Source organism: Trematomus bernacchii, unplaced genomic scaffold (assembly GCF_902827165.1).
Source record: "Trematomus bernacchii unplaced genomic scaffold, fTreBer1.1, whole genome shotgun sequence".
NCBI lineage: Eukaryota > Metazoa > Chordata > Actinopteri > Perciformes > Nototheniidae > Trematomus > Trematomus bernacchii.
In genome coordinates this window covers 623,985-642,105 of record NW_022987710.1, presented here as the reverse complement: position 1 = coordinate 642,105, position 18,121 = coordinate 623,985, and the positions used below count along the sequence as shown (strand labels likewise).

At 39.2% G+C, this 18,121-nt stretch overlaps 1 protein-coding gene across 1 annotated transcript in view; it reads right to left on the bottom strand.

Annotated features, from left to right (window-relative positions):
- frem1b (Fras1 related extracellular matrix 1b) overlaps nucleotides 1-18,121 on the bottom strand; it is a 139,618-nt gene that overhangs the window by 39,609 nt on the left and 81,888 nt on the right. Inside the window, 2 exon segments of the mRNA XM_034141012.1 lie at nucleotides 350-554; nucleotides 2,084-2,225. Of these exon segments, the coding sequence (XP_033996903.1) occupies nucleotides 350-554; nucleotides 2,084-2,225 (347 nt within the window).

Below are 18,121 nucleotides of genomic sequence, written 5' to 3'. Positions count from 1 at the left end.
AGAAAAATGTATAACTTGCTACATCTCTAAGGTGAGTGGATTTATGGCAGGCAGTGAACCAACGATAAAAAGAACGGCTCTCACCAAGTACGACTCGGTTCCCTTCGTTCATACCAAAGAGCCGTTCAAAAGAATCGGATCGTTCGCAAACGTAACATCACTAATAGATACCACGTCTGTTCCCTGTGGGTAAGGGCTGTGTGACACAAAGGTAAAGCTGTGAAAATATTGTAAAATTATTGAAACACAGCAGTTCATTGCTTCCTTGTAAAGTTTTATAAAGGTTAGGGCATGCCATCCGCCATGAGTGAAGTCTCGTCTTCACTCTACCACTGAGGTGAAAGCTGACCTTTCTGCACAGTGTGCACGTTGATGAAGAAGCTCTGTGCCGGAGTCTCGTTGTCCAGGTCGCTGAGGGTGAAGCGGAAGCTGTCGTGACCTTTGAACCCTGCTGCGTTTGTGGCGGCAGTGTGAGCATACCACAGACGGTTCATCTCCACATCGTCCTGAGTGAAGTTCTGACCGGCCGACAGCTCGCTCCAAGCCGACTCCTTCTGCAGATGAACCACCACAACATGAGCTCATCTCAAACAGAAACAATGACCAGTTTATATTCTAGTTTAGACAAATACATGTATTGCTTATAATAAAAAAAAATAGTAGAGGGTAAGAAACCATCTATAAGGATAGGTACTTTTCCAGGGATACTAGAAGTGTTCAGATCCTTAAATCAAGTCAAAAAAGGTATTTGTGTGAAAATAGTACAAAAAAATTAAAAGTACTCAATATGCAGTTGAATGTTTCCTGTGTCAGTGTTATCACTATTATATACATAAACTGTATACAATGTTTGTTGGATCAATATTACTGCTAAATGTATATGACTATATCTCTAAAAAAGTAGCTATTCAGAGTTTAGCTTTGTGACAATGCATTTTCCAGTTTATTGTTGAGGCTTTTTAATTAAGTTTATTAAGGTAAAGAATAAATATAATGTCCTCAACACATAAAGGAACACTTCATCATTCAGTTTATCACAAACATTCAAAAATATCAGCAGACAGTGAGGGGATAACTAACAATAATCTGTATAGTAACTAAAGCTCTCAGACCGATGTAGTGGAGTGACAATATAGAATGGCATAAAAAGTAAATACTTAAAGGGCCCATGTCATGGCCATTTCCACTGATCATAATTCCATTGTTGAGGTCTACTAAAATAGATTTATATTGTGCAATTTTCCAAACTCACATTGGTTTCTCATACAGCATCTCTGTAAACTACGTGTATTCACTGAATTTCACTCTCTGCCTTTAACGGCTCGTTGTAGCTCCAATAGCTCCAGCCCCCACCCTCCCTGTGAGCACAGTGTGCTCTGATTGGTCGGGACGTTGTGAATCGCGCTGGAGGTGTTGTTTCCTTGTTTAGGATACACAGCGAAACACAGCCAAACTCATCCTGAGCACACACAAAGTCACAGCCGAAGTAAAAACAATAAGTGTGGCTTGATATTGAGTAAGAAAAAGGTTGATAAACGCTGTGAGAATGGGTCTGCCAGAGAGAATTTCGCCGCGATCCCAACTGTCTGTTATCAGCCTGCAGCCAGGGAGGAGAAATCAGCTGAGCTGCCTGCTCCCTGCACACAGATGTGTGTGTGAGGAAGTCCGTGGATTGGTCAATTTGAACCAATTAGCGGGGGCTTAACGTAACGGCTCCGCGGACGTAACGTAACGGCTCCACGGATTGGTCCATTTCATTCCGGGTACGGCATGACATCATGCCGTACCCGGAACGAAATGGAAGAATCAAATGGACAATGACGTATCTCCAACGAGGCGTTTTGGGGAGGTATTTTCTGTGTTAGAGTTTTACTCGCTACAGGGTGTACTTTGAGGGTTTTGACTCTGCACACCGTTTACATGCATAAAAACCTTCATAACACACAAGGGGACGGGTAATAACCGGAAAAGCATGACATGGGCCCTTTAAGTAAAGTGCGAGAACCTCAAAATAGTACAGCACATTCCACCACTGTCTCAAATCAAAGAAAGATATCCACACACATCACCGTTGTCTCCTCACCTTTATCTGTAGCTTTCCGAAGCGTGGCGCAGCGATCAGGGAGTAGAACAGCTGCTGCGGGGGGTTGTCCGGGTCCTCTGCCTCCAGAGCCACGCTGGAGATCACCCTGCGCTCACCAGGGTCTACCTCCAGCCCAGCGTTCCTAAAGACACCAACGCAGAAGAAAATATGGATTTACATATTTTTAACATTTTAGAATTGGGATGAGGTTTGGATGAGTTTTAGTAGATTCTTCTTTCGTCTGGTGTTCAGTTAATTATTTATTTTGTTTGTTAAAGAGCTGGATTAGTGGTTGAAATGTCCAACATCTACCAGTCCAAGTGGTAATATGGAAATCATTTTTATATTTTATTTTATATTTTGATTTCCTCACTGTTGTGTGTACTTTTTGATTTACTTACTTTTTTTTATATACATTGTACTAGTATTGTTGGAGGCAGCCTGGGAGCAGAACATTTGGTAACACTTTCTATAACTACCATTTGTATAATGCATTATAATGTGTCAAAATCAGCAAGCACTGTTTAATTAATCCAGTGAAATGTCTCGTGAACAACACAGTGCTGAAAACCTGCAGACACAAGCAAGAACATTTTTTCTGAGAGCAGATTTTTCCAGCGGGACCATGGAGATCAGGGGTGGTGTAGTTGTTGTGTGTAGCTGGTGTTTGGGGGGGGTGGGCAAACATCAGAAAGCGTCTGGCTGCTTCCTCATTTGGAAATAAAATCCACGCAGGAGAGGAAGCTGCCACGTCCATCTTGCAGGAACGCAAAAACAAGGAGGCTGGCACCTGCCAAGTCTTTGTGTTACTTCTGCCTCGGCAGCTTAACAGGACCTGCCCGGCGTGTGCCCACACACACACACACACACACACACACACACACACAACACACACACACACAACACACACACACACACACACACACACACACACACACACAACACACACACCCACACACACACACACACACACACACACACACACACACACACACACACACACACACACACACACACACACACACACACACACACACACCCCCAACACTGACATGGGGACAGCGCAAGTTAAGGGGGGGGGGGGTCATAGATTTCCAGCAAAGAGAGCGTCCACAGGTTAATGAGGTACTTGTATTTCTATTGTATGTAACTTATGTAACTGCTTTGCTAATTATAAGACAACAAATATATCACTGTTAGTTAGTTTTCTGATAAGAAAAATTAAATATACATGATTATTATAATAAAGCTATCAAGTTTTACAAATATCTCCGGCTTTACAGATGTAGCACCTCATTTCGGACAGTTTAAAATGCGAGGGCCGTGGTCGGCACGGGCTCTGCCCTCGCTCAAAGGACAACCTCCAGCGTGACTTGAGACCGCCCCCTTGATTAATAAATGTAATTATAATGAAGCCAGCTGCAATGGATCATTGATCCACCAGGGGGTGCAGTGGGGTTCCACACTGGAGCTCATGTGAAATAAACTCTACGGTAGATTTAAGGACAGAGGGTGTCGTTTTTCTCATACTGATATTCTGAACAAACTGTGCTGTTGTATTTGCTGTAAAGTGTCTTTACTGTAGGCAAGGCAAGGCAAGGCAAGGCAAGGCAAGGCAAGTTTATTTATATAGCACCTTTCAACACAAGGCAATTCAAAGTGCTTTACAAAAATGGAAGACATTATGAAAATGGCATTTAAAATCAGTCATTAAAAAGAAAAGATAATAAAATAAACATTAAAAGAAAAAATACATGGATAAAAGTTAAAAGTTACAGTGCAGTTTAAGATGTGAATAGTTCAATTAAAAGCAGCGGCAAAAAGAAAAGTCTTCAGCCTGGATTTAAAAGTAGTAAGAGTTGCAGCAGACCTGCAGGTTTCTGGGAGTTTGTTCCAGATATTTGGAGCACAATAACTGAACTTCTCCATGTTTAGTTCTGACTCTGGGGACAGAAAGCTGACCAGTCCCTGAAGACCTGAGAGATCTGGATGGTTCATAATTTAGCAGTAGGTCAGACATGTATTTTGGGCCTAAACCATTCAAAGCTTATAAACCAGCAGCAGTATTTTGAAATCTATTCTTTGACACACAGGAAGCCAGTGTAAGGACTTCAGAACAGGAGTGATGTGATCCACTTTCTTAGTGTTAGTGAAGACTCGAGCAGCGGCGTTCTGAATTAGCTGCAGCTTTCTAATAGATTTTTTAGTGAGACCTGTAAAGACACCATTACAGTAGTCGAGTCTACTGAAGATAAAAGCATGGACAAGTTTTTCCAAATCCTCCTGTGACATTAGTCTTTTAATCCTAGATATGTTCTTTAGGTGATAGTAGGCTGATTTAGTAACTGTTTTAATGTGACTGTTGAAACTCAGGTCAGAGTCCATGACTACACCTACAGATGGAGCGTCTTATTTTGGACAGTTTAAAACGCGAGGGTCGTGATTGGTTCGTGCACGTTCCGTGATGGCCGGCCGGCCCCCAGTCTGACTTGATACCGCCCCCGTGATAAATAAATGTAATTATTGTGAAGCCAGCTGCAATGGATCATTGATCCACCAGGGGGTGCAGTGGGGTTCCACACTGGAGTCATGTGTGGAGTCTTGTACAGTATGTCTGGTACTAATGTATAGCGGATCTTTGTTAAGATCCATATGTCACGGATAGGATCATAGTCTGTGCTAAATAAGACATGTAATCATTTACAAAACATCACCATGTTGTTATTTAACAAAATAATGTTGTTTAGTCGAAAAAAACGAACGAGCCGGCTCTCCCGATTTTTAATCCTAATTTAATCATCATCATTGATGTTTATGTTCGCCGAATTGACATGAAATCACTGACAAATATGAATATTCTGTATTCAACTTCATTGAAACGATCAGGATGGGTGTTATTTTTCCCCACAATGACCAAGTCGCTGCAAATTATTATGGCCACATTCTCAACAAAGTAACGTAACGAAACATTCTGTATTCCTTGCTTACTTCCTTAAACCTTTTCTCCTCCTTATCTCTTTCATGACTTTTTATTTAATGCTTTATAACAGCTGGAATAGTTCGTTTAGAACAGGCACCTCACTCGCAATCTGCTCCTCCGCAACGCCTACCAGCTACCTCCGGCTGAAATTATGAATGTACAGTAAGGCATAGTAATCATAGATAACACGGCAGGGTCCGTTACAGTTTGTTTTCATCTGATTTCAAATATTTCAAATGTCTGAAGTTAATAAATACATTCTCAGTGTTCAAGTCAATAATAGTCATATAAGAAAAGTACTGATCTAATAACAGAGATTTTATAAGGACTTTTCAATGTTCGACATCGCTCATGTGAAATCAACTTCGATACAGTAAACTGGATGTTGTGGTGCCGAGAGACGGGAGTCAGAGGCGGGGTATCAAAAGTACAAGCTAAACTTTTATTTAGCATCTGAACACACTTGTAAACAACGTCATGCCTGGGAAGCGAAGACCGGCGGAAACAGCTGGTCTGGTTCACTAAAATGTCAGTGCGGAACAATACCCCAACCCATAGATCCGTGGGTGAATAATGTCAATCACCACAATGTACAGTTTGTCTGGTACTAATGTGTAGGTTACTCTGAGTGACAAGCTTACAGTTAGTGAAGTAACACTTTTTTGTTGTGAGTCACGACCTGACTGTTTCATTCTAACATAACGGCCGCTCCAAATATGACTGTTTCCACTCTGACTTCAATACAGCAACACCATTGTTTGGTTTCCATGGTAGCGTGTCTCTTTAGTAGCGTGCACTCCTTTCCTGTAAATTACAGGTCCAGCCAGGCAAAACAGTAATATGAAATATGAACGTTAGTTTTTAACTGAAATGATCAAATAAAGTCAAAATGTCACAGTGTTTACAAACATTGACCATACCGTTCACCAGCCCCAACCCATATGTTGAATATAGCCTACTCTTTGTTTAAAACTAATTGGCCATCGGAATGTGTGTGTCCCAACCCCCCCCTGTGATATCTCTTCTCCAGCAGTCTGTAGGTTTGTGTTCGCATATTTATGCTGTCGCAGTTCCTGTTCTTTCTATCGCGCATTGCCGGTATGAAAGGGTCTGTGCCGGAAATATCAAGATAACACGGCAGGGTCCGTTACAGTTTGTTTTCATCTGATTTCAAATAAACAAAGTCTTGGCTTTCAGAATATTAAACTTGTTTCGGCAAATTTAGATGATAAATACAACTATGAAGCAATCGTGAAAGTGCAAAGGGGTCTGAAACCAAGAAACGAAATCTCATTGGCTGGTGTCAATTTCTGACAACGTGATTCGTTCAGATGCGTCACGTGGTGTGCTAAAGCACTTCCTGGTTAGCTTTCCGCTAGAAATTTAAATCTGAAAATGGCAAAATAACGGAGAAAAAAACGTTCACAGAGAAGACGACAACAATTGTCACTTGCACAAAGCAAGGTTATACAAAAAACAAATGACCCCGAACATGAAATACCTTCACAGAGTGCGTCGATGTGCAAGCTATCATCCAGATAACAGGAGGGTTTAGCTAGCGTAACACTGCAATCTTTAAAGGTCGTTTTCTCAAAATGAGTTTTTTCTCCTACTCTGAGTTCGAAATTTCCACTTCAGTAGCAGTTACATACACCAAACCTTCCAGTTATATTCCTATCAATATTATGAAGGCTTTTACAGAAGGGTTTGGTCATATATAATTCATAGCCTGAATTATATAACATTTTATACCTAAAAACATGGTGAAAATTGATATTTTAGGGCTGTTGACAGTATTTTCTGATTTATGGAGTGATACAAAGAGATATCCAAAATCCCTTCTGTAAAAGCCTTAGATACTAATATGACTACAAAATGAAACAATAATTTTGATCCTGGCTTTATCCAAAGTTCAGATTTCGGTTTCTGAAATGTGTTAAAATGTGCGCATATTTCATGAGATAATGGTTCATTTGCATATTTAAACATGCTATTTCAGAAAACTTGTAATACAAAAAACAATTGCCATATTGTAAGTAATTAACTGGAGAAATTTTAGCTGATATCTTTAAGTTAAAAAAATTACCCTATTCACCTGGGGTGTCTCGCCTTAAAGCCTATTGTATACTAACTCTTCCCGTCAAGAATATGAATAGAACTTAGATAGATCACTTCTGCGAATGAATAGCTAAAAAAATGTATTTCTTAATAAACTAAATAGGCCACCATTGGTAGCAGTTCTCATTATATACTTCTCAGTAACTTTCACACACGTTGACCGGCGAAAAACTCTGCCCGGTTCCTTCGGCCCCCACCACGTTGAATAAACAGAAGGCTGCTTTTTGTGGAGGAAGTACTGTATGTTGATTTTTGACATGTAAATGGATACCTACCCCCCTCTGAGTGAATACCTGTTGTACCTGTCCGGGGCTAAGCCCATAGGACGATGCGCTGATGTCATCACCCTCGCACATTTGTCATATGTTTACAAAAAACGATGTTAACACTTTCTCGTTCTTAATATATGCTATATTTAGGGTCGATATGTGTTGAATTTACTTTAAAATAGCAGATCACTGTGATTCGGCTTAGTGAACGTGTGTCTCTTCTCCGCGGCTCCTCCGTGCAGAGAGGCCCCCCCCCCGTTGACAATTCACGAGCGTCTAACTCTCTCCCCCCTCCCCTGTCGCACCTTCTAACAGAACCCCCCACATATCAAATCCCAATTTAACTGCTCTGGAGCAGAAATGAAAGAGTTTTAAAAATGTTTACGTTTTGGTAAGTTTTTAGGGAAATGTTGTAATATTGTTGGCCTTAGGTGGGAGCAGAATTTCTGTATTTCTACTCACATTGTCTGAATAAATATATTGAACAACTAAGGGTTCATTTGCAGGATTGATTGCTTACTTAGCCCTATATCAGTATATAGCATGAATAATAATCACACATCACTCATATTTGTTATGAATAATCATTTATCATTTATTAAATAGTAAGTTGCTTTGGATAAAAGCGTCAGCTAAATGCAATTTATGAAAGCCTCACTCAGGATTTTTTTAACAAGTGTTTTTATTGCTCTTGGGGCATTAAAAACAAGATTTTAACTTTAGTTTTTTATATAATATCTGCATTTTCTCTTGTGAAAACTAAGTCTTAGTTTGGCCATAGTTATTTAATATATAGCGCCATCTCCTGGTTAAACCCTGAAATTGGAAAATAGTGGGAGGGCTTAACATTCCCGGATACTGGTCTTTGGCAGGTCTTAGGCAGGTAACTGGCTGGTAGTAGGCAGGAAGCTGTATGCTGGCGTCCGAAATAAGATGCCCCATCTGTAGATTTCTGGCTTTATCTGTTGTTTTGAACATTGCAGACTGAAGCTCAGCGCTAACTTTTATACGTTCTGCCTTGGCTCCAAAAACCATTACCTCAGTTTTATTTTTGTTTAATTGGAGAAAGTTCTGACACATCCAGTCATTGATTTGTTCAATGCACTTACTCAGTGTTTGAATTGGAGCATAATCTCCTGGTGAAATTGTTACGTAAATTTGTGTGTCATCCGCATAGCTATGGTAACTTATTTTGTTGTTTTTCATTATCTGAGCCAGTGGTAGCATGTAGATGTTAAAGAGAAGAGGCCCCAAGATGGAGCCTTGAGGTACCCCACATGTCATATTTGTCAACTCGGATGTGTATTTACCTATAGAAACAAAGTTTTTTCTGTCCTTTAAGTAGGACTCAAACCAATTTAGAACTGTTGCCGAAAGTCCCACCCAGTTTTCTAGTCGGTCTAGTAATATGTTGTGGTCAACAGTGTCAAACGCAGCACTAAGATCTAATAATACTAACACTGAAGTTCTGCCACTGTCTGTGTTTAAGTGGATGTCATTGAAGACCTTTACAAGAGCAGTCTCAGTGCTGTGGTTTGGACGAAATCCTGACTGGAACACATCCAAACAGTTATTTAAATGCAAGAAGTTACTCAACTGTTGAAAAACAACTTTTTCAATGATTTTACCTAGAAATGGCAGGTTTGATATGGGCCTGTAATTGTTCATTACTGAAGCATCTAGATTATTCTTTTTTAAGAGCGGTTTAATGACTGCAGTTTTCAGGGCCTTTGGAAAAATACCTGAGTGAAGAGATGTGTTTACTATATGAAGTAGATCTGAGGCCATGCAAGGAAAAACATCTTGAAAAATCCTGTTGGAATAATATCAAGGCAGCAGGAGGAGGATTTCAGAAGTTGAATAATGTCCTCTAAGTTTTTACCATTAATCTGATGGAATTGTGTCATGGTGTTTGAATTGATATTAGGTGGACATAGGGACAACACATTTGCTGTACCTGATGCAGAGGCACTGACTGCTTGTCTAATTTGCTGAATTTTGTCAGTGAAGAAGGAGGCACGCCCTGGTGGATAGAAATTCAGAGGCTACTGACACTGGGGGGTTAGTTAGTCTGTCGACGGTAGCAAACAAGGCACGTGCGTTGTTTTTGTTTTTGGTAATGATGTCAGAGAAGAAAGACTGTCGTGCGTTTTTCAATTCCAAATTATAAAGGCCAAGTCTCTCTTTATAGATTTCAAAGTGAACCTGGAGATTTGTTTTTCGCCACCTACGTTCAGCTTTTCGACACTCTCTTTTTTCTGTTCTCACGGTCATGGCCTTTCTCCATGGAGATATTTTCTTGCCAATCACTTCCTTTACCGTAGTTGGAGCAATGGTATCTATAATTTTTTTTATTTTTGAATTGTTTACTGTAGGGTATTTTATTATATGTACAGCACTTTGGCTCGACCAAAAATCGTTTAAAAATGTGCTATATAAATAAAACTTGATTTGATTTGATTTGATTTGATTTGATTTATGTCTGGTACTACTGCATAGCGGATCTTTGTTAAGATCCATATGTCACGGATAGGATCATACTCTGTGCTAAATAAGAGACATGTAATCATTTACAAAACATCACCATGTTTTTATTTAACAAAATAATGTTGTTTAGTCCACAACTACTGTACAAAAAACATCAGGAAGCCCGCCGGCTCCAAAAACGAACGGGAGGAAATGCAGCCCGGCTCTCGATTTTTAATCCTAATTTAATCATCATCTTCACCACGATCATTTATGTTTATGTTCGCCGAATTGACATGAAGGCACTGACAAATATGAATATACTTTAGTCAACTTCATTAAAACGTTATTAACGTGCCTAAACTCAGTAATTCACAAAAAATATTTATATTTTAATGGAGCCTCGTCAGGCAGATCAGGATCCCGACGTTGGCCACATTTTCAACAAAGTAACGACATGACTCCCAATATGAATTGAAATGCTTTTATGGATTTAGAAAATGTTTTTATTGATTTAAAAAATAGTTGTATGTATTGATTTAAATTGACATGCATCCGCTAAGAAAAATTGTCCGTTGTTAACGTTTTTTAAACAGTCTGAATGAATATTTCAGACTCCAGCATACAGCTTCCTGCCTACTACCAGCCAGTTACCTGCCTAAGACCTGCCAAAGACCAGTATCTGGGAATGTTAAGCCCTCCCACTATTTTCCAAGAGGGCGTTGCCAGATTTTCAATTTCAGGATTTAACCAGGAGATGGCGCTATATATTAAATAACTATGGCCAAACTAAGACTTAGTTTTTCACAAGAGAAAATGCAGATATTATATAAAAAACTAAAGTTAAAATCTTGTTTTTAATGCCCCAAGAGCAATAAAAACACTTGTTAAAAAAATCCTGAGTGAGGCTTTCATAAATTGCATTTAGCTGACGCTTTTATCCAAAGCGACTTACTATTTAATAAATGATAAATGATTATTCATAACAAATATGAGTGATGTGTGATTATTATTCATGCTATATACTGATATAGGGCTAAGTAAGCAATCAATCCTGCAAATGAACCCTTAGTTGTTCAATATATTTATTCAGACAATGTGAGTAGAATACAGAAATTCTGCTCCCACCTAAGGCCAACGTTGCAATATTACAACATTTCCCTAAAAACTTACCAAAACGTAAACATTTTTAAAACTCTTTCATTTCTGCTCCAGAGGCCAGGGGTTAAATTGGGATTTGATATATGGGGGGGCTCTGTTAGAAGGTGCGACGGGGGAGGGGGGAGAGAGTTAGACGCTCGTGAATTGTCAACAGGGGGGGCCTCTCTGCACGGAGGAGCCGCGGAGGAAGAGACACACGTTCACTAAGCCGAATCACAGTGATCTGCTATTTTAAAGTAAATTCAACACATATCGACCCTAAATATAGCATATATTAAGAACGAGAAAGTGTTAACATCATTTTTTGTAAACATATGACAAATGTGCGGGGGTGATGACATCAGAGCATCGTCCTATGGGCTTAGCCCCGGACAGGTACAACAGGTATTCACTCAGAGGGGGGTAGGTACCCATTTACATGTCAAAAATCAACATACAGTAGGGGGGTGGGGGATGGTGAACGGTATGGTCAATGTAATTAATTCATGTAATAAAAACATCTCAGGTCAGTAACACTGAAAGCTAAATGTGCGTACGTAGAGCTGTAACTTCCTCCACAAAAGCAGCCTTCTGTTTATTCAACGTGGTGGGGGCCGAAGGAACCGGGCAGAGTTTTTCGCTGGTCAACGTGTGTGAAAGTTTAAATCTTCCTTATTGAGCTTTAAAACAAATGAATAACGACTATATATAATAATAAAATAAACACCGGCATTAAATAAAAAGTCATGAAAGAGATAAGGAGGAGAAAAGGTTAAGGAAGTAAGCAAGGAATACAGAATGTCGAAATCCTCTGTTTTCACGCAATGAAGACAGAGGACGGCGGTCCCCCAATCTACACAGCGGGAGAACGAAGATCTTAAAGCTGATCGGAGGAGACATCACGATCTTTCCCACATTAGTGCAATTCACCTCTACTTAACCCCAAATAAAAGAACCCAATAAAAACAGTTGTTAAATAATAGTGAAGTCACGTTGTAATAATAACTCATCTCTCGGTTTGAGTGTTCTTTTTCTGCTTTTCTGACTATTTCTCATTGTGGGGAAAAATAACACCCAGGGTCCTGATCATTTTAATGAAGTTGAATACAGAATCGTGGTGAAGATGATGATTAAATTAGGATTAAAAATCGGGAGAGCCGGCTGCATTTCCTCTCGTTCGTTTTTTTCGACTAAACAACATTATTTTGTTAAATAACAACATGGTGATGTTTTGTAAATGATTACATGTGTTATTTAGCACAGACTATGATCCTATCCGTGACATATGGATCTTAACAAAGATCCGCTATACAGTAGTACCAGACATACTGTACATCCAGCTTACTGTGTCGAAGTTGATTTCACATGACTCCAGTGTGGAACCCCACTGCACCCCCTGGTGGATCAATGATCCATTGCAGCTGGCTTCACAATAATTAAATGTATTTATCACGGGGGCGGTATCAAGTCAGACTGGGGGCCGGCTCTTCATCACGGGCCGATCACGGGCCGATCACGGACCAATCACGACCCTCGCGTTTCAAACTGTCCAAAATAAGACGCTCCATCTGTAGTTTTTAACTGAAATTATTAAAGTGAAAAACAATTAACAAGACTTAACGTATTAATAATAATTAATTATATTTATTCCGTTTGAATGTATGATTTTTGACTTTGTTTAGAGCAGTGATCTTCTCTTCCTCTCTGCAGCAGAGAGCTAAGTGCTGTCAGACCGGACCTAACCCTAACCCTGAAAAGTATTATCATCTGAAAGTAAAATGAATCATTATGTTATTAGTATTAAATACATATAAGTATTTTTACAACTTGTATTTAGAAATACTCCGTTGTAATTATTGATGCATAAATGTGTTCATCCATTCAATGTGGCATCTGCTATAATTGGGTTAATGTATGATATTACTTAATAATACAATACATTATAATATATGATATGATAATTACATTTTAATTGTATTCATTTCTTATTTCATAGAAACTTATCAAACATGTAATTAAAGAATGGTGATATACACAGTGATAGATGTTAAGGACTAACGTTTATAATAAATAGCCTAGTATTTATCCATATTCATAATAATATTTATATATTCAACAACCATTTTTAATGTAAAAGGTTCATAAAATAAAAACACAACACTGTCATTGCAAGTGACACTCAGTTAGTTGACTTTTATGTTCAACTGCTAAATTCGTTACTGATAAAAAAGGGCTTCTACCTAATTACCTTAAATAAACTCACTAATTAATGAAACCAGTTCAATACGCATTATTCTTATCATTCTTTATGAGCGCAGAAATAGTCTTAAAATCAGACCTGTTTTTTAAATGAAATCTGACGGCAGGCAGGCAGCTCTGATCACCTAATGATAAATGTGCAACACCTAATCGCCGGCCATTCAGCCACAGCTCCCTCTACTGTATGCAAATCAAACTGTAGACGGTGTGAAAGCGCCTATTGTTTTAAATAATGGTCGGAATGTGACCTGTGAGCCTTCTGAATTACCGTGGGATAGCACATTCTAAACTAAAATGTTCAATCAACAAAGTAACATCTTATCTTATCTTATCTTAATAATATCTTCATATTAATAATAATAATAAATCATACAGTATGTGTCCGAAAGGGAGCAGGAGGAAGCAAACACAAAAATATACAAAAAATATACTGCATATTAAAGGTAGGGTAGGTCAGTTTGAGAAACCGGCTCGAGATACACTTTTTGTTATATTCCATGGAATGCTCTTAACATCCCGATAGCAATGAATATCTTAAGTGCTTTGACAAAAAATCCATAAAAAAATGTCATCTGTAGAAGCCGTAATACTGTAAAAAGCACGACCAATCATTTTAGCCGGCCCGGCTAAAATAACTGGATGGCCTACCTGCCTGTCAGCCTTCCATCTGTGCACAAACTTATCTCATGCCCTCATTGGTCATGTGCGCGTTCGTGTGTGTTGGAGGAGGGGCTCTATAAGGAAGTGGCAGATTTTCTCCGGTTGTGTATTTTCAAATTCTAGCGATCTCGAGCCGGTTGCTCAAACTTACCTACCCCACCTTTAAAGCAAACGATTGTAAAGGTAAAAGTATGAGCATAACAAATAAATAAGTGTAATGTAAACATTTACATTATTATTATGATTATTTAATATATAAAGACTATATATTATTGAATTACAAGATTAGATATACTTTATTTGATCTAAAATATTGATGTGTTCAAATGCTCTTCAAAACACAACTCTTTCTGTATTTGTGAATGAAGCGCCATCTCCTGGTTAAATCCTGAAATTGAAAATCTGGCAACGCCCTCTTGGAAAATAGTGGGAGGGCTTAATATTCCCAGACGCTGGTCTTAGGCAGGTCTTAGGCAGGAAGCTGTAAGCTGGAGTCCTATCCAGAGTGCTACATCTGTACATGCTGCAACAGTGATTAACTCATTATTCATCAAAAATAAGAATCCAAAAATATTATATATAATTCTTAAATTGGCCATTCTGCACAAGAGTACATTCACTATTGGTCAGTGGTGTAGTGGGCGTTGGACGCGGGGGTACGCCGTACCCCCACTTATTTGGAGCATGATCTTTTTTTTAATAGTCTAATAAATATAAAATCATTGCCAGTGTTATCAGTTGCAAGTGTGTATTTGTTGTAATAATGACAACAACATAATTCATTTCACAGTAATTATAATACAAAATAAAAACGATTTTGTTAAATAATTATGATTCGTCATCACGCTCGTGACCCCGCGGCGAGCTGGGGGTGTGTCAGTGACACACCCCCAGCTCGCCGCCCGCCGATTTCGCGGCAGCTCTTTCCTTCAAGAACGCAAACGAAAAAGCTCTATAATGGCAGGCAAACATTTTTTACTTGACTTCTTTTCTAAAAAGAATATAATTCACAAGAAGAAAGAGGCTAGCAGCACCGAAGCTACAAGTGAAGCTGCTACTAGTACTACATCATCAGAGGAGCCGCCTAAAGACGTGGATAATGCTAGCACTAACGTTAACGTTAGCTGCGCTAGCAACGTTCCCCTGGCTAGCTCCAGCTCACCTTTCCCAGAGGTATGGACGGAGGAGATGTGGCGGAGGAAACAAGAGGCATACCCGTGGATAGACTGCAAAGCTGGGAAACTGGGCTGCAAAGTTTGTTCATCCATTTCGGATTGATCAGTCTTCAATCGGTGTGTGTGTTTGTGAAGCAGCGCTGTCTGCTTATTTGCAATGTAGGCTAGGCCTAATCAGAATAATTTCAAGTCCAGATTCAATGTTGTTTGCATAACAAGTAGTTTATTTAATAAGTTAATTTCAGGACAACTTTGGGAATTTTGTTTGTTTGTTATGAGTTTTAAATAGAGAGAGAGAGAAAAAAAAGAAAAGAAAAAAAAGCAGCGCTGTCTGCTTAGTTGCAATACTGTAGCATATGCAATTTAGGCCTATACATTGTTTATGTGTCGGTGTGTCCATGGTTTTGAGTCTGTGTGTGTGTTGAGCGCAGCGCCGTCTGCTTTTTGCAGTACAGTAACTAAAGTAGGACGAAGCATACCGGTAGTTTCTGTGGACCTGTCTGCCCGTTTTGTGAGTGCACTGCGCGCTTGCGCACTTGTGTGGCATTGTTTGGGATGACCTAATTAAAATAGCGTCCCCCCAGTAAAAAAATCCCCACTACACCACTGCTATTGGTACTTAAGGTTTTGGTGCTTATACTTTTGTAGTAAGTCCACAATAAATTAGTAAGGTATATTGAATGCAGGGCTTAACGTATTTCTACACTGTGGTAGTACTACCTAAAAATACACGTAAAGATGTTTTCTCTATGTAAAACTACGTATAAGTCAAACCTTATCCATCTGTCGGGCGTTCAAAAAACCTAACCTTGACCTTAAACCTCACACAGACCTCATATTTCCATCATATGAACAAACGTGTGTGTGTGTGTGTGTGTGTGTGTGTGTGTGTGTGTGTGTGTGTATATGTGTACAGTGCATCCGGAAAGTATTCATATCCCTTAACGTTTTTTACATTTTGTTATTTTAAAGCAGGGGTGGGGAACCTCCGGCCCCCGGGCCGTATACGGGCCGCGAGATCATTTGGTACGGCCCTCGAGGTAATTTATAAACACACGAAAAAAATTAAAGAAATCTAGACCGCAAAATAATTAAACAAGCGAGTGCCTGTTTTTCCTGGCCAAGGTCAGGGTCCTTGAACACAACACGAGCCTAACGGTACGTCTACACAGCAGCGTTAAAAAAATCTTGGAGGTAGGCGTATCGGATTTTTTGCGAGCAAGGCACGAACAACCAATCACATGAATCTCCCGCCCGCGACATACGAAGCAAAAAAGCCCTAAGTAAACTGGATATAAACTCCCCAAAACAGGCGAAAACCTACCACTGTCTCTGCCACCTCCCTCCATGCCTGGCTCCTCCGGTTTATATCCCGGTAGGTCTGGTCATAAAGCACCGGGTGATTGATTCGCTACTGCTAATTTCTCCTCCATTTTTTGGAATATGAGGAAATGACCTCGTATGTCTCTCCCAGCATACACGCCGTTTGATTGGCTAGAGCTTGAACTGTCAGATTTGCGTACACGGGATTTGATTGGCTGACGCTTCCACCTCAGCCTCAAAAGTTGAACATTGTTCAACTTTGAATCCTGAAAATCCTGAAAATCCTGAAAATCTCCGCTCGCCTGCCCACAATGCATTTCGGCGAAAAGTGAGGGAAAGTGACGTCACCCCATTCAAAGTGAATGGGCAGAAGCGTTTCAAGATTTTTTTAACGCTGCTGTGTAGACGCACCGTAACGTGTCATCACATGGTATATGTCTCGTCTGACAGGGGTGCAGTTCTGACGGAGAGCACCAGAACACCGCTCCGCCACTTCCAGAAATGTCAGTACCCATAAGGAGCCGTACACATGCCGCAGTTTTTGCGTGGCTGTGTCTTTAGTTGAAAGCCCAGTGGTGATCTGTTCATCTGTCATACTGATCATACAGTCAATAACTTTGTTGTTATTAGCATCTGGTTAGCTAGCTATGCTAACGAATATAAGAAGCTTTTTCTCCAACCAGTGAGGTAAAGGCACATCTTTATATGATCATTATAGTTATAAAAAAATAAGAGAATAAAGTAAACAGGTATAAAATACTATATGACAGTAAAAAAAAGTTTACAGTTTGAAAGGGGAGTGATTTGTAAAATATCCATAAATAAAAAGTAAATCTGCTTACAGTTCTGTTTCATATGGATGTTGAGAGATGTATCTAATCTCTTAATGCTGCTCTCAAAGTGCACCAGATTAATGCTTTTAACTTCAACATTTAAAAAAAAAAAAATCTCCCCCCTAGAGGAGGTTAGGTCCCCCCCCACTTAAATCATGTCCACATGCAGTGGCGTTTTTATATGTACAAAAGTGGTGGGGCACAAAAAACGTAGATGTCTATATATAAGCTTCTGCAGTGACGTGCAGTGAGGTTCATGGCTGGTGAGGCACTGGCACTGACTCTTCAGGTTTACAAATATTATATTTTGACCTAAACCAAAATATAATATTATTTTATCTGTGTTTAGTGTCCTGTCTGTCTGTAACTTTGTGTGGTAGTGTTACCACTGACAGGTCTCTCTTGAAAATGAGACCTTGTGTCTCAATGAGATTTTACACCTGTATAAATAAAGGCTAAATAAAAATAAATACAATTTTCAAAAGCTTTTTTTGTCTGATGCTTTGATTAATTTTAAACAGACAGTTCAACAAAAGGATACCCAAAAAATGTAATTTTATCATTTAACCTGTTAAGCACAAAGCCTGTTTTTCATGTTTCAGGCTCGAAAATGACATGCCCAAAACAAATGACTACAACTTAACTTCTAAAAGGGTTATATGAATAATTTCTTTTATCAAAGCAAGGTTACATCTGTGAGTTGGATGTAGAAGTGTCAGAATCAATATAAATGTTTTTTTATTTTAAAGAAAATTCAGATTTTACAATAGTAAAAAACTGTAAATTATAGTGTCCGTCCAAAAATTATTTTTTAC